Below are 23,146 nucleotides of genomic sequence, written 5' to 3' on the forward strand. Positions count from 1 at the left end.
GAAATAAACACCCCCCCGCCGCCATCACCACCCTTGCAGTTTTACTGCGTTCGCACGAATGTGCTTTGATGTTGCTAACCCTATAATGCAAACACACAAATCAGGGCCGCAGCGAGTGTCTGCATTGCTTACAACAGCTTTCATTTGCTAATGGGCTTCTGACCCAGAACCAGGGTCCACCTGTCACCCCAGGCAACCAGACAGCAGACGCTGATAAGTTTCTACAGGCCTACAAGTGCTATTTCAGGCCGAAAAACTGGTTTAGCACAGATGACCTATGGATGTGCCATCTGAGTGCGAGACTAGGGTTAAGACTTGTGATTGTTAAAGTAGTGTAGGCAATTTGTTTGTTATGATTTTGTCAAAAGGTGCAATTTAATATTAAACAGGACCACTTTCTCACAAAAACCTTACTAGATAAATGGTAAATTAGCTAGCTATTATGTTATATAATTGCACCCTTTTCACCTCACCTCCACCCCCCCCCCCCTGCTGTTCATTAATCCACTTTTTTTTAAAGGAAGTCTTTGACCTTGATGCTCTCTCTCTTGTCTGTCTGCTTGTCTCTTTCTCTTCATCTTATCTAAACTCTTTGAACTCTTGTTATATTCTTCTTTGGATTAGTGCAGTCAGCTGTGTTTGGGTGAGAGTGTGAGAAAGTCTGGTTCAGTAGCGACTGAGTTCCTCACATCCCCTCCACACTATCTCTTTCCAGGCCTTTTCCAAACTCTGGCATTCTGCCTATTAACCGTCACCTGTCTGCTCCGTACCATTCATAACTTCTGAAGTGCCTCTGGGAGCAAGACTGTGCCCATTCACAAGAGCTCTAGTGTCTTCCATTTATTCACATAGTGCAAGAAAATGGGAAGGAGTGGTCTTGATACCACAAAAAGTCACCTACAGCGGTGCAGAGGTGCACTGGTATGTGAGTGTTTTGATAATGCTTGAATGCCAACAGCTTAAGAATACCATCCATTTCGACTGAAGCTGTATCCTCTGTGCAAGAAAGATCCATCGTGTCTGAACCGTAGGATTACTTTTAGTATCGGCTCACATAATCTGAATGCTTTTCTGCACTCTGTACAACCCTCAGATTCAGTACTCTGAACTCTGACTCATTCAACAGCAGAGATGCTTTGAAGTGAGAAGTAATTTAATGTGTAAAGAAAGCACATGTTCCTACCCAGGATGTTAATATACGAGTTGTGAAGTTGTTTCTTGGAGAAAAACAACATGCGAAGTGCAGGAGGGAGTGAGACTGACACCTGTTAAGCCATTCATTACCACACACACACATAAGCATGGACAGGACACACATCTCATAATAGAACGTCAGGCCGCTGTGCTGTTTTTTCTAGAAGGACTTCTTACACGAGTGCTGTATCCAACAACTATATCAGGGTCACGGAGTTCCACCCAAGGGTTTTCCTGTGTCTAAAATGGTCTTCATTAGTAACTTATGCACATGAGTATTCACATGTAAATAGTTGTTTAATAACTGATTTTAAATTTATAAACATACTTGTTCAATGCATTTTTGTATTTACTTTGATTATATTGTTTAATGGATTTAACATGATTTTTAATTATAGGGTTGTCAAAATAACGTTCATTTTAATTAATTAATCAGAGAGAAAAAAATGCATACAAATTGACCTAGCATGTCCCGTGATGCCAAATCTAGCAGTCAACATCATCTTCAATCTTCTTCGAAGCAAACACAAATGCAAAATTGAGCAAATCTGTACGTAACTGACTGAAAAATTCCCTTGCTAAATGGATCTGCAGACCAGTTTCCTTGTACAGTGAAAAAAATCTTTCTGAAGAACTTTTGAATTTTATTTCCTCAGCATATTGGGTCATATTGATGAGTGTTGTGGTCAATATTAGAACACTTAAAATAATAATAATAGAGTTTTTGAACTTTAATGTCTTTAACGCTGATTATTCATCTGAATTAAAATATACAAAAATACTCATACAGCAGAAATTATGTATACGATTAATTTAGATTAATTAATCACAGAGTATGTAATTAATTCGATTTTAAAAAATGTAATTGATTGCCAGCCCTAATAATATCATTAATATTATCATCAAAAATTATAATATTTAATATAACCTTTTTTTATCCATTTTGTGTAGGCGTGGTATACAAGTTTTTGCTCTGAAACATCAACATGGTTGCAGTGGTTTCAGCATTGTTCTGTGGCATGTAAGCAGGACTGACGTGGCGTGAGTAAGATATCCATGTGGTCTGAACCATTGTGGTTATTTGAAGATGTGGTTTTCTCGCAAAGCATGTGTAGACACACTCTAAGCAAATATGTACATCCATTGTATATCTTCTTTATGTCTCTGTAGATTATGTTCTAAAGTGCACACAGATACTGTCTTACATGAGTTTTTACACTTTGGCCCTGATTAAACACAAACGCATCATAATACCAGATGTAAACAGGGCTTTAGTCACAGTGATCACATAACACATCAGATTTCGATATTCTGGAGATTAGTACTGTTTTTTGCATGTAAAACCAATTTCCATAGGTTGATTTGACAATTAGAATATAAAAGAAGGATCAGCCTGAAAAGGATGCTTGAGGTTTTTCCCACATTGCTCTGTTATTTCAAGAAGGCTGTTGTTGAAGGTCTGCTTTTTCTGTATTTAAGTGTGTGTGGTCGACTGTTCGTGGTTTGCGGCTCACCTCACTGGCTCACCGCCTAACAGTGATCTCTGTATTGTCCTGAATACAGAAAATTCTGAACTGCCTAATAAAGAGAGTGCCTGATATCTTGATATACTGTACCACAGCATGAGATCCCCTGATTCTTAGATTTTCCCCTTTAGGACTCCTCTAGCATTCCCAAAGAAAATTGAACCATATTTCAACCAAGACACCAAAGTCTTTGATCAAAATCAGCATTTAAATATGAACATTTTCAGTCAAATTCTACAAAAAGCGAATTATCTGTTCTATGTATGTACATGTATTAAATATCTAATATATGTACTCTTGTTGTACACTATGTTAAGAATTGTTTATATTTTGTTTCGTGTTTTATTTTAAAATGAATTAATTAATTTTATAAGAGATGAAAAGAACAGGACTGACAAACTGGAAACAGAGCAATGATGACACAATTCTGGAGGCATTAGATCAGAAATAGGGAGACTTTGAGGAGAAGAGTGTAAAATGGGGACTTAAATGAGGGCATTCAGGCAGAAATGTGGTATATCTGACTCCCAATCCTGGACTCTCTCCAGCACTCTCTCTTTGATTACAAGTTCTCAATGACAGCTTTCACCTCATTCTCATTTGTCCTCCCACACAAACACACACACACACACACCAGAACGCCCCACAGGACAATCATTAAAAGTGGGTTAATGCTTAAAGTTGCATGTGTGTTTGCAATTGTTGATGGTCTTTTTGTGGTGGCATTACCTTTGTACTTATTTTTCCCATCAGTTTAGAATTTATTCTTGTGATAAATTTGAGCTTTTAGCTTGTCCATCAGATGTGGATGAGAGAAATCTGATTCTTGATCAGTGGCTCCAGAGGGTTCTCTGATTTCAGTGTCAAAAGCAGGATGAGCTCTTCGCTGTTTCTGGCAACACAGGTGGTTTCCCACTGAAGAATCACTTTCGCTCCTTCTGTTGGTCAGTTACTATCACAGAGACAATCAATTGACAATCTATTTACAACAGATTAGAGATTCATAATGAATTAGGGTCTTGATTTCACCTTCACTCAAAATACAGCAAGAATAGCAACTCAGATAACCTCATGTTGTAGAGCTCTGCTGAACTTTAACTTCACAAACAGTTTGTATTGTAATAGATTATACAAGGCCTTTAGTAGTAAAGTTGGGGCGATCCCCATACTGACCACATAAACTTCCCCCACACCGCTTCCACATCCTGAATGTCTCCAGCACTGTAATGTGGTTTCCTGAATGGTTATTTGTCCACTTGGATCCAACTGTCATTATATGCTTCTACTTCATTCTACAAATTCTGAGAATTTGCGAAAATTCGCTCATTTAATTCCTGTGGCCTTTAACTCTTTCCCCGCCAAACACAGATTTTTCCGTTTTTTGTAAGAAAACGCTTACCTTGCAAAACATTGTGTTTTCCCTGTTAGACGCTAGGGGATGCTATTACGTTGCTCTTTTTATGAAACTTTATTCAAGTGTTAAAGGGGTGGTTCCATGGTTATTTTCTAGGCTTGGTTGTGTCTATGGGGTGCAGTATAACATGTCTTAATACTTTTAATACTTTTATTTTTTCATAATACTTTTATTTTTAAAACGCCATATTTTTCTCATATTTTACCTTTATTCCACACCGCTGTCTCCACTATCCTTTGAACAGCTCGTTTGCTTCCTGCTTCTATGAAGTCCATCCCTCTGAAAAAAAACGCAATGGTCTTAGATTGGTTAGATGGCCAAATGTAGTTTCATGTATTTTTATTGGCTGAAGTGCCAAGCACAGGTTGTCCGGAAACGCCACGCCCCTTACCATTACGGGCAGAAGTCACATCTGCGGTGACTAAGGGTTTATGATGTCACCATCCCGGGAAGAAGCTCATTGTAGTCCAAACTGGCCGTTTTTGGCAATAAACTGCCATAACTTTAAAAGACAAACAATATCTCCGTTTGCATTGAACTTTCAGCGCTGTAACTTTGCAGATACTGTTTATGCTCAAGCAGCAACATTACACACTAACTAAAGGTAAAAAAGGGAACTCGCATGTAATCACCCCTTTAATAAAAAAGGAATGCATGAAGCTAAAATAAAACATATATTTAAACATTTTTTAAAGAAGAGGGTTGCCTCTTTTGATTATATTGTGTGGTCAAATATTCATAAAACAAAATATTCAAACAATTATTTTTGTAAAAATAGTCAAAAACCATGGCGGTGCCTGGAACTTTAAAAAAAAATGCTGGCTGGGAAAGAGTTAAAAGGTACATTGTGTACTACTTCCCACTCTTTTATTTTGTTAGCAGATAATGAGGTAAGTGAGATGTTTGCTGACGTGGCTCTAAGGTTATCAAATGGGATGGGCACAGATCAGGGTCACATTAAGATGTCATGAAGTGGGTTGAGCCTCATAAGCTAGAGAACAGCTTGATAGATGACAAGAGGCAATTTGAGCAGTGAAATAGACTAAGCACAGAGTAGTGTTCTAGTCAAGACCATCTAATCCAAGACTAAGTCGAGACCCAGAACAATGTGTGTTGAGACCAAGACCAAGATGTTGAGGGGTTGAGACCAAGATCAGACCAGCACTCCTTAAATTCATAGAGATCCACATTACCACCTAAGAAATAAAAAAATGTAATGTTTGTTAAAGCAATATCATGTTTGCAGTCATACTCAAATTTGTGAAAACGGCTCTCTTGTTCATGTGCTATTGGTTAATTATATCACGTTATAAATCCAGGTTTCATACAAGAAATTTTTGCAATAATATCTTAAATTTTGTGAGCATTTGTATTAATTTTTGGTGGCGTTTTTTTTTGTGCAAATTCCTAATTAATTTCTGAATCGGCACAATAAATAAATCAGAAATAAGTTATTGATTGCAAGTTTTACATCCAGTCACATTAAGGATTTTAATAAATAATTTAGGCAATGCACTGGCAATTTAGTAATATCCCAACAAAATCCTGAGTCATCTTAGTCTGAGACCAAGACAAGTCCAATTTCAAATGTAGTTGAGATCTAGACAAGATTATCAAAAAATGGTCTTAAAGGGATAGTTCCCCCAAAAATTAAAATTGTCATCATTTACTCACCCTCATGATGTTCCCTTCTACTGAATACAAAAGAAGATATTTGGAAGAATGTTTGTAACCAAGCAGATAGAACAACCATTCACTACCACAGTAGTGGAAAAATACTATGATAGTGAATGGTTGTTCTATCTAACATTCTTAAATATATCTTTTGTGTTCAGCGGAAGAAAGAAACTCATACAGGTTTGGAACAACATGAGGGTGAGTAAATGATGACAGAATTTTTCATTTTTGGGTGAACTATCCCTTCAAGACCAATCTCGAATAACACTAGCACAGAAATTTTGAGCTAAGACAGATCTGTTTCGGGAAAACTAACACGTGACTGCTAAAACTACAGATCCCAAAGGAAAAGGAGCTAAACTAATACATATCTTGCAGGAGGGGGGTGGGAATTTAACTTTCTGCACACTTTCATACATCTACCTCTTCCATCATTAACAAACTCATTATAGTCTTTCATTCAATGCTGAAACCAAGACATTTCTGGATATCATATCTCATACTATTCCTGTAATTGTTAAGAAGGCAACTGAGAAAGTTACAGTGCTTTTTTTGGCTTTTGTCCCAGCATAAGCTAATATGCACAGAGCTGGTTTAACCCTGATCCTCTGCTTGGTTTCTGCATTCATGGCGATTCTGCTTCAAAAATATTTTTCCAGAGAATGGCCATGGCAGAACATCTTCATCCTACACTAGTCTTTGTCTGTGATATGGTTCTATACAACTGTTTGTTTTAAAATGTTAGTCTGAGAAGTCATACTTCACAGCCTTTTATGTTTCCTCAAGTCTTGAATCATTAAACATCTATGCTGTTCTCCATTGAAGACTGATTCCCTTGCCTCTACTTTGAGTAAAAGTGAATTTGGCTGGTTTGAGTCGGCTCAAAACTTGTGAGCTCTGGCTGTGAGCTTTCAGATTAGAAAAACGTGAAACCCATCACCGTGATGATGGGCCACCAAGCACGATATTTTACCTCATAAAGAGATCTGTCATTATAGTGGAAGATTTGCCTCAGGGGGTCTTTGCTTTCACTGCCGCTCTGGTGCTGCAGAGACAGAAGCATCACACTGACTGTACACACACACACACACACACACACACACACACACACACACACACACACACACACACACACACACACACACACAGGGAAAATTGGCCCCTGAAATGTGATACGCACTGTGAGGTAGGGCCGTGATCTTTCTCTTTCACACACCCCCACAATGAAACACAAATATATGTCTATAAAATAAAAAACCTTCACACATGAAAACACTTCAAAGTCCCACCTTCCCCATCAAACCATCCATGTCTTGTTGATCTTTAAGGCTTTAGGCTAAGAAATTCCACAAAACCACTCAAATAATCAACCCTCGTCACATACAAATACAGATTCTTAAAAGAAACGCGTATTACTCTCAACCTCTAAAGTACTTTGCACACACACACCACTTTCAAACAAATGCCTGTTAAGTCTGTTAAAAAGATTTGGCAATCACAGATGTTTTCTATAGTATGACCATGTCATTGAAGCATTTTCAAAAAAAATATGTTTTTTGTTTTTGTTTTTTACAAGAATCATAATGATCTTATCCTTGCCAAGTCTAAAGAATGCCTCTCTCGTAGTGCCAGAATGAAAGTAAAAATAGAAAATAACTTATGTTTTGTTTGCTATAGAGTCTGAGCTGGCCTGCTCACATATTTAAAGGAATTTTTCACCCAAACTTTAAAATTGTACGTTAGTGCAATTTGTTTTTAAAAAGATAAAATTTACATTTATTTAAATTTTTTTGTAAATTTGATAAATGTATTTACCTCATATCTTTCCTAACCTGTATGTCTGACCTTATTTAGGTGAAAAGCAAAAGTGTTCACACTGCTTGTCACTATAAAATGAAAGCATATATTAAAAACTGTCAAAACCATACAAGTAGTTCTACAATTAGTGTATCATATCTTCCAAGTTTTGACATAAGGACATAAGAAGTTTGAATATGTGTCATCCCAGATTTGAAGTCAAGGCTTATAAATTATCTTGACTATGTCCTTTTTGGAGTCTGACAGCCATTCAATTATATATTTTCATTGTGTAGAAAGGAACACCTGAACAGCTTCTAAAACATTAAAGAAATAGCATTTTTTTGGTTATTCCATTTTGTTTGGCGTGTAAAATGACAGACTGGAAAAATGCTGGAATATTAGACACATGACACATGATGGAGTCAGTTTTCCACAGGATAAATTGTCATTGTGGTCAGGGGAAGACATTTTTGTTCTAAATCTTATGAGTAATGGCACTAAAGTTTTTTGGAGCTTATAGCCTGTTTAATATCTGCCTACCCTTCATTCACAGATGCATGTCTGGATTAGTATTTATCTCTTACTATTGCTCCAAGGTACCTTGACCACCACGCCAGAAGTCAAAGGTCATTGCCGTAACACCCTCATTCAGTCAAGCAAAGAGGAATAAGGATTTTAGGAAGCATCATGTTTAGCTGGTCAGTCAGGCATTTGACATTTTAGCCCAGCCTTGAATCCTGTTCCTGAAACAGACATTTTTGTCATGAGAGCAATGATGAGGCCTAACACTGTCAGGCAGCTATGACCCAAACTAGTGAGGGGTTACTAGCTAACCTTCTGGAAGACAACAGAACCGTAACTAGACCACAGAGTGTGCTTTTAGACAGATCTATTAATAACCCAAAAATCTTTGACTGGATGTAGTCATTGCATGTTATTTATTTTCCACCCTTATGACCTTAATCTGCACCAAAAGTCGCACTGAATTGCATTTTAGACTGTAGAACTCGGGCACTGCATTTCTGGCACCAAAAAACTATTTTTTTCTCCATCTGTCTCTCAATCCAAATTTTAATCCAATTCTTGCAATGTATAACTAGGAGCAGGTGAGGAATTTGGTTTCACATTTTAAATAGGTTGTTTAAATCCCTCTTTCTCTGTGTTTTTTTTTTTTTTTTTTTTTTTTAATAATGTGAATTAGGGAGAAGGCATACACTTTCAATGGAGCATTGCAGTGTGTCATGAGTTTTGAGTTCAGACTAGATTTGTTTGTTGAAAATCCCTTTTATTGGGTCGGTGTGGGTTTGTGTGTGTGTGTGTGTGTGTGTGTGTGTGTGTGTGTGTGTGTGTGTGTACAAAGAACGCCATCTTTACATTTTACCCTCTCTCCTTCTGCCAACCTCGGAAATTTCCATTTCTGTTAAAAGCACAGGTGCTATAATATAGAGTAAGAGCATGTAATTTATACCCAATCATTCATACACCAAACCACCCAACCAAACTTTGCTGATGACTGCTAAAAGTACAGCCTCCTTCAGAGTAGTTCTGTTGAAATCCTGAGCTACTTGCATAATTTCTCAGAAACGTTCATGGGTTCTCATAAAATCCATCAGTGTTCATGAAGACCTGCCAGTTTACACGTAGCCCTAACCCTTCCCACACACAGTTAGAGACACATATGTACACTTTTAGGCTCTTTTTTAGTGTTTTTTATTAGCCAGAATGAAACATCTGCTGAATGTCACCTCATGGAGTGATCGTGCACAGAGGTTTGAGTGATTGGTACTCATCTCCTTTGAAGGTATCCAACGGATTGGTTAAAGTTACAGATTGAAAACTTCCTTGTTTGAAGGGTTTACATCAAGGCCTGACTGCCGCCCCCTGCCAGTTTTTTCCAAACAGCTATATACATAAAGATCCTTTCAAGTGCCATATGGTTTGGTTTTGACATGCTAGGCTGTACAAAGAGCTAAGATATATGTTGTGTGTTTACACATGATTGGAATTACATACAGCTTCGTAAATGCGTTCTAGCATGTTGTCCCCCGTCCCGTCCCCCCTGATGCCAACCTTCTGTATTTCAGATCTGTTCTCAGGAACAAAAATACTCAGGGGCCAATTTATAATTTTTGGAGTACACCGGGTATGTTTTGAAGATGTTTTACAGTTACTAGGTGAATCACAGGGGAAGGCTCATTCCTCTTCTATTAATATATCTAAATAAATATGAGGGGAGGGTGGGTATTTGCCAGATTTCTGGGAAAGCCTTGACATACTTTGAGTGTAGGGCTCTACTCTTAAAGGTTGCATCGGGTCGGATAGACGTGCGGCACGCCACTGCTGCACACTTGCCACAGCTGGAGGGGTCGGGGGTCACTCGCTCTGCCAGCAATATGGCAGTGATTTATTGGCCATTTAAGTTTAATGACTGAATTCATCTGCTTTGTGTCCTGTCCAAGAATCTGTCAGAGTTCCTCTGGATGTACTGGTCAGCATAGACAAACACAGAAGTGACATGTCGTGGTTTCTCACTGTCGGTCTGGAATACTCCTACAACAGAAGAACCACAGGACTCCTCACTGAAATACAACTGCTCTGGCCTTAATGCAAGATCAGACATTTAAGACAAAGTGACCATCAAATACAAAGGGTGGTAACACTTTAGAATAATGGCTATTAGTTAGCATTAGTTAAGGTATTAACTAACATGAACTTACTGTATTTGTTCATCTTTGTTAACATTAGTTAAAAAAATTGGTTTGTTCATGTTAGTTCATTTGATTGGTGATTTAATTAGGTGTTAGGTGATTTAATTGCAGTCCGAATCCAAATCTCGTTTTCAAGAAGTGATCGCTTCAAAATTAAAGGTTTATATCCTTTTTGACCCCTGCGGAGCACCATATTGTTGCACTTTGCTGTAATTCGGATGCATTTTAAAGATTTAAAGCCTACACTTTTATTGCTGAAATGCTGAAAAGTATATACATGAATATTTCAAAAGAGAAGGAAGAAAAACACGTAAACATTTGAAATGAACCGTTATTACGGCAGTAATTAACGTTATAGGTTAAATTTGCAGCGTTGTATTTACTTATTTCCGCTCATTTCCATCATCTTTTTTTAAAACAGGAGATTTAAATAATTAATAATTTTGTATTTTTAAATTAAATGATTTTATTCTTCTTATTCCAAGCATATGGCATTTTTACAGCAGATAATCATTCAACTGACCACGTGAGCAGCCGTTCCCAGGTGCGGATGATAACACAACTCCTCCACCGGGAATGAATCGCTGTCCGAATGCCCAAGTTTTATCACTGAGTTGGCATGCAAAAGTATTTTTACGGACGTCCACGAGAAACAATTACCGTCCGAATAAGGCTTTATTTTACAGTTTTAGGTGACTAAAGCCCTATTCGAACGGCAAATGTTTCTCATGTGGACGTCCGTAAAAAAAAAAGTGCATGCCACCTCAGTAATAAAACTCTGGCATTCGGATGGTGATTTATTCACGGTGGAGGAGCGATTTGTGATCCTGCGCACCTGGGAACTGTATGCTGTAAAAATATGCTTGAAATAATACGAATAAAATCATTTAATTTAATAATAGAAAATTATGAATTAATTAATTATTTTAATATCCTGTTTAAAAATAGGAAGATGTCATTTTAAAATGTGGAAATTAGTGGAATTAAGTTAAATAAACATTTCATGTGTTTACGTGTTTTTCTTCCTTTTTCTCTTTTGAGCGGTGATGAAAAATTATTCTTGTAAATACTTTCCAGCATTTCAGTAATAAAAGTGTAGGCTTGATAGGTCTTTAAAATGCATTACAGCGAAGCGCAACGATTCGGTGCTTCGCAGGGGTCAAAAACGATAAACAGTTAATCTTGAAGCGACCTCTTCTTGAAAACTCACAGATGTGGATTCGGATGGCAATTAAATTACCACACTACCTTGGTGTTTGTCAAAAACCAGTAGGTAATTCGGCCGGGGATTTAAAAATCGGGTGGTGGGAGAAAAACACTGACATTCTGGATTCGGATGGCAATAAAATCACAGACTAGCCCCTTTAAATAATGAAAATACCTTACGACCCGCCGAGAAACAATTACCACCCTAATAGGGCTTGAGAAAATAAAAACAGCAAACACTGATGAATGTGAAATTATGGCATCATACCAGAAAGATAATTCAAGATATCATTCATATAAAAAAGAATAGGATGGTGTACAGCTCATTAAAGTACAGACTAACAAATCAATATAGACCAGTATTGATATAATTATCTCTGGCAATTTATCTGTTCAATAAAATACCTTAATCACTGGCTGAGTTGTAAAAAATGCCATCTCACTTTTACAACATTTCAAATCCCTCAGTTAAAATCTCTAAAAAATCCAAGCCAAAGTTGATTCTTGTTTTATTACGAACTCTGTCACATTATCATTTTGCAAGCAGACTCTTCAGTGTTAAAAAAATAAATAAAAACTGTGATTCCGTGAAGGTTCAAGATTTAGCCTGCTCCATGTCAGCCTTTCTTTCTTGGTGTGACTAACCTATGCAAAACTCATATGCGTCAAACTAGCAACTTTTCTCCATTTACAAAAATAAATGCGAATATAAGCGAACAAGCGAGTAAAGTATGCAATTTCCTGTGAAATGTGTCCTGCTCTTTCTAAAATATAAACATTTATAACAGGCTTACCATAGTGAGACAAAAACATGTTTTGGAAGTAAGATTAATTTTGTATTGACTTTTGTTAATTTTAAACAAAAAAGTTACATAGAGCACTTTTATGAAGCCCATTCTTTGGATTTCCTCTCATTGTTAGGACATGTACAAATATTACCTATTTGAGTTGCCACTTGCAAGGTGAGTGACTAATAACACATGAGTAAAGACTTAAAAATTAGGTTAATATGCCACCTTCAGGGATGATGCAACTGTAACTGGTCTATTTTTCTACAAACAGGACAGCATTTGCAGTTTCGCTGATCTTTTTATCTGATAAACACATAAAAACAGCCTTTTAACAATGTTGAGTCACCTTTGATTCCTAAAATGAGTATGAACACCTGTCAGCATGTGCTACATTTCCACTTATAAGACAAATTTAACTAAAAAAAGAGTCAAATGAAAAAAATTATCACACAGATGAGTAAAATAGGAACATATACATACATTGGAGTGAAAATATGAGTACAAAAGCAACAATTAAAATAAGGATTAAAAAAGATTAAAAAGAGCCTAAAATACCTCACCTCTCCAGTGCAAAGAGGAAGAGGGGTCAGAACAGAAATGACATTGACTTGGGAAGGGACTCACATTTGAATTAGGCAGTTATATATCAGGTATATGTATACAATTTTGGGTGAATTCTAATAAACAATATATACCATTAAAAGGAAACTTTCGTTACCTTTTACACAACACAACCAGAAACCTACATATTTGAATACTCCTCTGAATTTCTAGATGGCTATGGAATATTTTCTGATAGATCTGGCAGAAATTTTCTCCACTTCTCTTGGGATATCTGAGCTGTGCTTTTACTGGAACACCCGTTCTTGCGTTTAGGGCAGAGTCTAATCTGGGCCTGGCTATGAGCCATTTCATTCCCCTCTGACATGGGACCTCCTGTATGAGTGTGTGTGGAAGGGAGTGGTGTATGCATACAGGACTCACCCCATACCTGAGTGAGTGATAGTGAAGTGTAATAGATTCTCTTTGTGAAGCAAACATCAAGATTAGAGAGCTGAGCAATAGACAGAACTATGAATGAACCTATGAATCAAGTGCAAAATGCTATACATTATCTCAGAAAAGAAATGTATTTTAAACAATAATGTACAAACCCTAATACAAACTACATTTAATATTTTTTACACATTTCCCCAAACTTTATAGAATGATATGACAGCACAGTTGTTTTGGTGGCTTCCCGTCTGTGGGTCTGTGTTTGTGCACTGAAGCTTTCTGGATGAGTAGTAGGAGTGTAACTGTAAACTTCATTAGTTTTGGCCTTTCTTGGTTTCTGCTGAATTTGCAGTGTTTCTAACAGGTGGCAGTGAAGCTCATATCTGTCTGTTATTTTTCAATTAAAATCTGACGTGCGAACCACACTAACAAAAAACAAACGTCTCTTCTCATTACCTCCTACATCAGCTTCTCTCTTTTTAACTCATTCGGTCCAGCTCTCTTCTGGCTTTTTGTCTTCTTTGAGTATATCCACTTTTTTCTTTCTCTGAGACTTTCTCCCACTCTTTCACCTTGCACTCAAGGTTTCCCCTACCACTCAGACTAAACAGCTCTTACTTAGGTGTGTGTCCGTCTTAGTGTGTGAGAGAATGCTGGTTTCTTTTTGCAGTTGCACACATGCTATTTGGGGAAGGACTTCTGTCACTATGACCAAGATATGCAATCAGGCTGTCTTTATCTGATTTACAGTATTAAGACACTTTTAACACCATAAATTATCTTAGTAATCTTACTCCACGTGACTTTTCACTGCATCAGTGACATGGGAGCCAAGTCCAGTGTTGCCAGATCTGGGAAGAAAAACAAAAACCTAGTCTGACAAGAAATCCCTTAAAATGGTCTCAAAAATAATCCTACATAAGCAACCCCAGCTGTTTGTGCTTTCTATGGATGTGTATGCTTTACGGATCAATGAGAATACCGGTAGTTAGATTTTTTTTTACTCTGATGTATTGTAGTATAGGCTACATTTACAAGAACATCAAACGTATGTGACTGTATGTTGAAAATAAGCTCAAAACGGAAACGCATCCCTGCCCATATTAATAAGGCCAAACACTGCCTATGTTTAAGTGGACATGGCAACACGGGCAAGCACCTTATACACCCTTACACCTGCTTATACGGGTAGTGTCAGGCAGATGGCGCCAATGCAATTTACAGTAAATCAAATTCATGAGTCATGAACTCATGTAAAAATATGGACACAAAATATAAGGTGTTTTTTATAAGTAGCCTAGTATTAAAAATATTATCAAAAGAGGAGATAGCACCGGACTATGAAGATGCTTTTAGTTTCGAGTGTCATAAAGCCTTGGAGGAATTTATGTATTGGGAAGAGAGCAGGAAAGGAATCCTGTTTGACAGCACTTGCACATAAAACTCTTATCCAGACAGTTCACAGCTGCCTACGTGTGAAATTGCCACAAGGGGAAAAACTTTTCCCTACTGGGAGGCAAAATATCCTTTAATCTAAAATAAAACGACGAATATGGAAACCGTGATGTCGTCTTGTAAATGCGAACTATGGTGTTGTGGGGTCTCGCGTCAGCTGGCCGGACTGACCGCGGCTCACATGTCCAGCGTGCGTTAGAAGCGAGTCCGTCGTTCCTGCGCGCGCGCACCCACACACCTGTACGTGGTGATGGACACACACACACATTTACGCATGTGATCACGCCCTCATTACCTAGCACTCTTTCCGTTTCCCATTGCAGATGACCGAGAAGCCCCAAAAAGGCGTCATGCAGCGTTTCTGTCATGTGATGCCGATGATATTCAAACTGGGAATCTGGGATTACGCACATAGGCTACTGTAGACTGCTATGCTTCTGCACGTACGACCTATCATTAGGCAGCGGATATTCCTTATGATCAATTATTTATATGTAGGGTATAATATGTTTTTAAAATGTTGAAATGGTATAAAGAAATATTATATTAAGCCCTGTATGCCATATCCCACGCTGTTAATAAAGAAAATGAGGGAACAAGTACTGAAATATTTTCACTCAACGATGATATGTTTATAATGAAATTTTTTTTGTGTTTAGTTTTTCATTGTTGGTAAACTGTATAGCACAAGTGTTCGTGACATCAAATAAATGGGTTTATTTTGCTATAACGTGGGCGCCCGCTTGTCCCGCTAACTTAACAAATGAATAAACAAAACATTAAAACATATTTTAAGAGTCATTTAATCATTCTGAAAATATTTATTATTATGATTGATTATTATTATTATTTTTAAAACATACGCTGAGCTATGAGTGGCCAGTTATACTGCGTCGCTATGGACAACGGTCATTATTCAGAAATATTTGACCATTGAATTCAGCGATTGACCAATCAAAGTCAAGTATTTCAGAGCGCCATATCCTATACAAACTTGCAATATGAGGGAAATTAGATGTTTGCTCGTGTGATTTAATACCGCTTTTTATACCAAATATAAACATCGATGCCAACACTGCATGCTGAGAGCGACCTCTCGTTTTACAAAAAGCTCTGTTATCAATAAGTCAACATCTGCGCATTGAACTGAACTGAAACCGAACTGATCGCTGACACCACTATAGCCACGCCCATAACAATGACTCGTCCAATGGCGTGAGTTTCAATCGCCAGAATCCACCGACAGCTGAAGCTGTTCGTTAAAACCGGGGAACGGCGGCGTAACTGATCATTCATAACGGCAAGAGGGAGAACTTGAGAATCAAGCCGGCAGATCAAACAGGAAGCGGAATTAAAGCAATGTCCATTCTTAGGGACTAGACGTGCGCTTGGATTTCGCATTCTCTCTTCAACGTCTTTGTGTTCTCACCGGTATCACTGTATGCTCCACTAATAATACAGTGTTGGCAATACTGAAAGTTGTATCAGCGAGTGAGTTTCTTATCCATTCTGCGTCCCTTTCTCAATGAACCCAACGCACTTGGAGACGGGCGGCAGGCTAAGCATGGGATTACTTTTGTGATGTGGATTGTAATAGCCTTGGAAGAAAAAATTGAGCTACTTCTCAACAATGTGAGAGGACCTGCGTCCTGGATTCTCATATTTCTGGATATTCTGAAAATAATCGGCAACAGCTGAGAGACGTTTTTAACATATTTTCCGTGGATCTCACGCGCTCTCTCAGGTGTCTGCATGCGTGTTGTGGGACCAACATGGGATTCTTGTTGCCCCTATAGGTCGGACCCCGTGTGAAGAAACCTTTACTCATGTCTAACTTGCTTTCTGAGACCTTTACCAATGCGTTTGCTAAAGTCCGCCTATCATCGGATAGGGTTTTAAAAAGAGTTATTCGCCTTTTAAATTCAATCATGAACTTTGCCGTTCGCGTGCTCCAGTTATTTATTGTGACGCTTCTGTATTTTTCAGCTGTCAAGGTAAGTTATATATAACCCTATGCATATAAATAGCCTAGAGAAACGCTAATGTCGGCTATAGTTTGTATTTTAAATAGTGTTATTTTGCATGTAACTTGCATGCGCCACTATATTGGACGTCCTTGTGTTTCCCCTTGCGAGGTCATTGACCATGTTTTGCCAAGCTCTTCAAAATGACTTGAATAAGCAAATCTGACCATCCCACATTGAGCCACTTATCAGTGTAGACAGGTCACAACCGGGGGAATCCAGCGATATACTCAATCAGAGTGTATTAAACTGTTTGGAAGTTTGTTGTTGGTTTTGGTGAAGGCCCTATCATAGCCACCTTAGTGATATTATTACGCTTTAAAGGCGCAGTATCAGACGGACCGGGCGCCCGCATATCCGGCCTCAGGAGACCACAATATAGAGAGAGAAATAATTTCAGCCCACCTTCAGAAAATCTTCACCAAACAGTCTTATTCTTGATGAAATTCGACATTATCGATGACATTATATTGTGGGGCATGGATGAATACAACTGTTAATCTGTTAATCAGTGATCAGTTTAATGAGAAGTTTGCCAATGCACTGGAAAAAAGCGATGAGTTGACTTAACTTAAAAAAAAGTGAGGAAACCCGTTGCCTTAAGATTATTGAGTAGCCTAATTGCATAATTGAAAAATCACCTTACGTGGAATTGTCAAGTTCATATAACTCAATTTTTCTCAGGTTTCCTCACTTTTTTTAAGTTAAGTCAACTGATCACTTTTTTCAGGTTGGCACCGTGATTCTCAGCCATTAATTCACAAGTAATGTCTGCAAAACTTAAACCCAAGGAAATTTCTGCCAGTTTGTTAAAGTGAGTAAAAGATGGAAGGAGAAAAAAAGCTTAATTGAGATGTGAATGTGTCTCCATGGAGCTTCTGCGAAATCTGAAGTGTGAGATCCGACACATCTGCGCGTCTCTAATGCAGAGTTCAAGTGAAGTTTTGACTTGTGACAAAAGACTATCAAGGCCAAGTTTAAGTCGAGTCTCCAATCTTTCAAGGCCAAGTCTGATTAAATCTCAATTCTCTCTTTAAAATACTACAGGTTAATGTTATAATTGTTGATATGTGCACTTGAGGAATGTTATTTTTAAAAAGGAATGTTTAAATATATACATAAGCAGAATCACTCTTTAATATCTAAACTTATAACATTTTTGTCAACTTTGGCTTTTAAATGAAATTTAGGTAATTTGTTGCATCATCCTAAACCTTAAGCAATGATGCTGTGGTGAATAACTAGTCAAACCTGTTGGGACTCTTTTTATTCACGATTGTGAACAAATACATATATTTGTAACTGAACGCAGTCTTTAAATATGAATATATGACAAATGTTGTTTTTTTATTTTATTTTTTTTACCACAGAGTGCCTACATACCCAGGGACGGAGGCAAAAGCGTATATAATGGTGAGTTTCCACTAGAACTCAATGGTGTCATCCAGAGACTGGACACATACAGAGTCCGTGAGCACAGCGCCCTCTGGTGGATTGGTGAAGGAGGGCAGTCCTGTGCCTTGAATGAAACTGACACTGTATAGTTTAGGATAAATTGTAGTATTTATTAAGCTCGCGGTCCAATGTGGTTTGTATTACATTTTAACACACAAATCTCCAAGGGATAATTTGAAGTGAGCATTGCCAAAACCCTCATTGCTCAATCTCAGCTTAACCCAGAGAATCAGACTACACATCATTGTTATGAATCATTTAAGTGTTTTTTTCTTCTTCATGTAAAAAGGAGACTCATTCCTAGAAGGGCTCCCAGATTTCCAAAGAGTTGGCCTTGAAAAGGGCCTTAACAAAATTGTGCAACTCTTTCTTGCAACAAAACAAGAAACGGATTTCTCTCTTTTCTCTAACTTGCAGTGGTGCCATTCATGGAGGTGTATAACAAGTCACTTTGTCGTCCACGAGAGGTGCTGGTGGAAATTCAGCAGGAATACCCTGATGACACAGAGCACATCTTCATACCGTCCTGTGTGGTTCTCAACCGCTGTGCTGGCTGCTGCAATGATGAGATGATGGAATGCACCCCCACCGTCACATACAACATTACCTTGGAGGTCAGAGACCCCTAAACTTTAGACTGTTGTTCTCTTTTTCTCTCCATTTTATTTTATCCCACTATCTGTTTGAATCTTGTTAAGTCTACTTTCTGGAAACCCTACACTCCTCTACTTTGTCTCCCACTCTCAAACCCTTTATCTCTCTCTTTTTGGCCAAGCTAACAGATTTCTTCTGAATGAGAGTAGCCTATTTTAGGTAGTGTTGAATGTAGCTTTTGCATTCTGTGACACATCCATGTGTGACATGTAGTGATAGTTCACCTGAAGTTTTAAAAGATTTTGTAATAATTCACTCACCCTCATGTTGTTCCAAACCTGCATGCATTTCTTTCCTCTGCTTAACACAAATGAAGATATTTTAAAGGGACCTATTATACAAAAATCAAGGTGTGTGAAACCAACGTGTGTGAAAAACCAGCCTGTGATGGTAAAATTCCACTCTCATTTAAAAAAAAATCGTTTAAATCAAAAGCAGTCTCTTCAAACAAGCTGATTCAGATTCCCCCCTACAATGACATCATTGTAGGTAGAAGCCCCACCCATAGCCAGTAACAATCTGCCCCAGACACAGCCCTGTGTGAAAAGCACAGAGTCCGCCATTTCTATATCTTCACTGTAACAGCTGAAGTTATGCACTGTCTGCACCAAAGAAGCATAGATGTTGTGTTTTTGGGATGTACTAACGCACATAAGGGTGTTTTCACACTGGGTCCTTTTCAGGGGTCTGAGCGCAGTTCGTGTGATTTTTGGCCCATATGTGAACACTCCAAACGATCTCAGACCCACTTTAAAGCGAACCGAGCCGAGACCATCACGGGAGGTGGTCTGGGTATGGTTCGATCTCATCTTATTGTGCGGTTCGCTAAAAACACACAGTCTGAACACAAACCGCTCTGGGTTTACACGATTTCACTGTTCATGAATTCCAATGTTGTTTGGTCATCAGATGCCTCCATACAAATCAGCTATTCATCATGGCTGATTCTTCTGACAAATCTCCAAATTATTTGTTTCATAACTTACACTTGTTTATTGCAATTTCAACACTTCCGAACTGTGAGAGATGCGGCTGCGTGCCTTGCCAGTTTAAAATGGTGTAACAAGCGCCTAAAGCGCATGCACAGAAGCCAGCTGTCACAGCGCGTGTACTACTAAACAGAATATTTAGCGTCTTATTGCATTTATTTTATAAGTGTCAAAAACACAAGTTTCACATGAACAGGTATTTTTGTCTTAAGTGAATGTAAACATCTGTATTACTAGGCTAATAAAATAATCAGTGGAGGGACACAGTGAAGAATATGCAGTTTTATTTTTATTATTTCATTCTGCTTTTAAAATATAGCCTACCTATACCTTACCTGGAACATTTAAAGCAGTTTATTTAATTGCCATCTTTCTTTTATTATTGTATTGTTTATTTTTTGGATGCTGATGTTATTGCCTTCTGCAATAAAATAAACATGAATCAAGGAAAACTATTCAAAATAAATGTTTTTACAAAGGTGGGTTTTGTGATCTAGTGCAATAATATGCAGATAAACAACTTAATGTAACAGCATTTGTAGCAATGTCATTAAAAATTATCTTTAAAAACAAATTTCTTGGTTACTGAGGCACAAACAATGTAAGTGAATGGGATCAAATGTTGAAGGCCATGGGTCAGCCATCAAACACTGAACTGGACTAGATCCAAAAAGCAACAGTATGAACACAAAGGGCTCTGAGACCAGATTCCTACTAAAGTGGAACAAAAAAGGATCAGAGAATTGATTCCTTTTTCACTTGGTTCACCTCTTGGTTCACTTAAGCCCCTTTCACACTGCGATTCCGGCAAATACACTGATAATGCGACCCGGCATTTGTTCCCGGGCCGCTAGATTTGGTCCATTCACACTGCCAGTGAAATACCGTAATATGTGCGCTTTCACACACAACCTGTAACGGTCCCGGATCGAGTTGACACTTGACATCCGGATGTGACGTATAATGGCGAGCGATCTCACCTTCAGCAGATAGTAAGGAGCTCCGTGTTCTCGACATGTGTCCAGTTTGCGCACATTTCTGCTTGTTTAATTTTAGTTTATTTTGTATACGAACACTCTGCGTTTAAAACGCAGACTAGCTCTTCTGGCACTGCAGTGTTGTATTATTGAAAAAACACACGCACAAACGATAACTACGTACACGTTGTGGCTTTTGTTCACACAGCGCTCGTCCCGGGTCGAACCCCGTAATGTTACTAGGTCCCCAACCCGGGTTCAATTCGGTAATCAATTCTGGGACGTGGTTGCTTTCACACAGAAGGCTACCCGGCAATGTTCTGGGAATATTGCGGGTCCGACGTGCAGTGTGAAAGGGGCTTTAAAGGAGTCTGAGTTTGGTCCTTTTACAGAGGACCCAAGTGTGAAAACACCCTAAGAGTCTCCATAGATTTCTGCCATTTGAGTCACTGGGGACATTGTGGTTCAATAAAATTTTCTGAAGTAAATATCATTAAGAAAATCGGCTTGTATAATGTTACATGAGTTCTGAAGAGAACTCGCATTTAAACAAAGGTTCCAGTCCAGGATGCTCAGTCATACATCTGCACAAGCTATCACATTCGTATTTTCACCTTTATTTCAATACAGTACATACACGAATGCTATAGCATGTCATAAAATCAAGATGATTACATAACTTATAACCATAATTAAACTAAAACTTCACATACACATTTTGGGGACAATAGAGATTTAATTTACATCCTGTAAAAAGGGGGAATATTAGGTCGCCTTTAAAAGAGGGTTGGTAACTAGACATTTGACTGTAGCCTTTGACTTCCATAGTGTATTTTTCCTTTTATGGAAGTCAGTGGCTATCATCAACTGTTTGATTACCAACATTAATTAAAATATCTTCTTTTGTGATGTTAACATTAAATGTTTTGGGCAAACTATTTCTTTAACACTAACACAGCCTGTATGTCTGCGATGTAACATTTTAATGTTTGTTTTTGCTTTTTTTCTGTAGATTAAAAGATTGAAACCACTCCGTCATCAAAGTGACTTTTTCATGAGTTTTGCAGAACACAGTGAATGCCAATGTCGGTAAGAATCCTCATTTCTACACTCATACATGCATTTAGCTACCTAAATGGGGACAACCCACTTCATGAAAGAGAACTGAATTTTATTTTTATATATATATGTATAAGTGTGTATGTATATATATATATATATATATATATATATATATATATATATATATATATATATATATATATATATATATATATATATATATATATATATATATATATATAATATATAGCACACATACATACATTTATCTGGTATTGTGTAATTGTATTTCTAGCTGTATTCATGTAACTGAGGGATGAGTGGATGTTTTTCTGTTCTGTTTTGTGCATGTGTGGGTCTTTCATTGAGAGTTTTTGTGTTGTGTGCTAACAAACAAACATGTTCGCTGAGGTAATGTCTTGTTGTTGTTTTTTTGCTCTTTCAGGCTGAAAAAAGATCTTCCAGAGAAAAGAGAAAAGTGAGTTCCATTGCTCTAGTGTGGTTGTGTGTGTGTGTGTGTGTGTGTGTGTGTGTGTGTGTGTGTGTGTGTGTGTGTGTGTGTGTGTGTGTGTGTGTGTGTGTGTGTGTGTGTGTGTGTGTGTGTGTGTGTGTGTGTGTGTGTGTGTGTGTCTGTATGCTTCTGCTCTCGCATTATTTTGTCATTTTCCTGTTCATCTTTCTTGCATTCATTCTGGTTTCCTAATCTCTCTGCTCTCTGAGTCACTCTTATCTCCAGCTAGGTGTATTCCTTCCTGTTTTCCTTTTCTTCCTGATCCTTTCATCTCATCTGCTTGCTTTTCATATTACATAAAGCCATAAAATCTGATCGTGAGAGAACAGTGGAAGTCTTCACTGTTGTTTTTAAACACATCAACCAAGCTAACAGGATTTATATCGTGAAAATCGTTACTGGCAAATCTTTGTCAAACTAAAGCTACGCAAAAACTAGGACTGGGGAATATGTCTTTGCTGGCAATAGAAATTTAGACAGATATTGTAAGATTGTCTAAAGATGCTCTTTAAAGTCATTTTGTGATCCTACTTGTCTCACGTGAATCAGTTTTGATTCAATTTAAGTGATAAACATTCAATTTGTGTTTCATCTGGGGCAAAAGTATACATATTTTTTAGTAAAAAAAGTCTAGATTTACAGCTACAATAGCTGTTTAGTTGCAACAATTGTAAAAAAACAAAACAATTAATCGATAATGAAAACAC

General features: G+C 37.8%; 1 protein-coding gene across 5 annotated transcripts in view; it reads left to right on the forward strand.

The window, feature by feature from the left end:
• vegfab (vascular endothelial growth factor Ab) overlaps window positions 1–23,146 on the forward strand; it is a 61,420-nt gene that overhangs the window by 31,245 nt on the left and 7,029 nt on the right. For 2 of the 5 annotated variants that reach the window (XM_067428445.1, XM_067428446.1), the window contains 4 exons: window positions 18,160–18,204; window positions 18,664–18,860; window positions 21,879–21,955; window positions 22,374–22,406. In XM_067428445.1, coding sequence (XP_067284546.1) covers window positions 18,160–18,204; window positions 18,664–18,860; window positions 21,879–21,955; window positions 22,374–22,406 — 352 coding nt within the window. Of the gene's footprint in view, window positions 1–15,996; window positions 16,762–18,159; window positions 18,205–18,663; window positions 18,861–21,878; window positions 21,956–22,373; window positions 22,407–23,146 lie in introns of those variants that run through there. The other 3 variants (XM_067428442.1, XM_067428444.1, XM_067428443.1) reach the window with 3 other exon arrangements.

Source organism: Pseudorasbora parva, chromosome 20, assembly GCF_024679245.1.
Source record: "Pseudorasbora parva isolate DD20220531a chromosome 20, ASM2467924v1, whole genome shotgun sequence".
In the NCBI taxonomy this organism is placed as follows: Eukaryota; Metazoa; Chordata; class Actinopteri; order Cypriniformes; family Gobionidae; genus Pseudorasbora; species Pseudorasbora parva.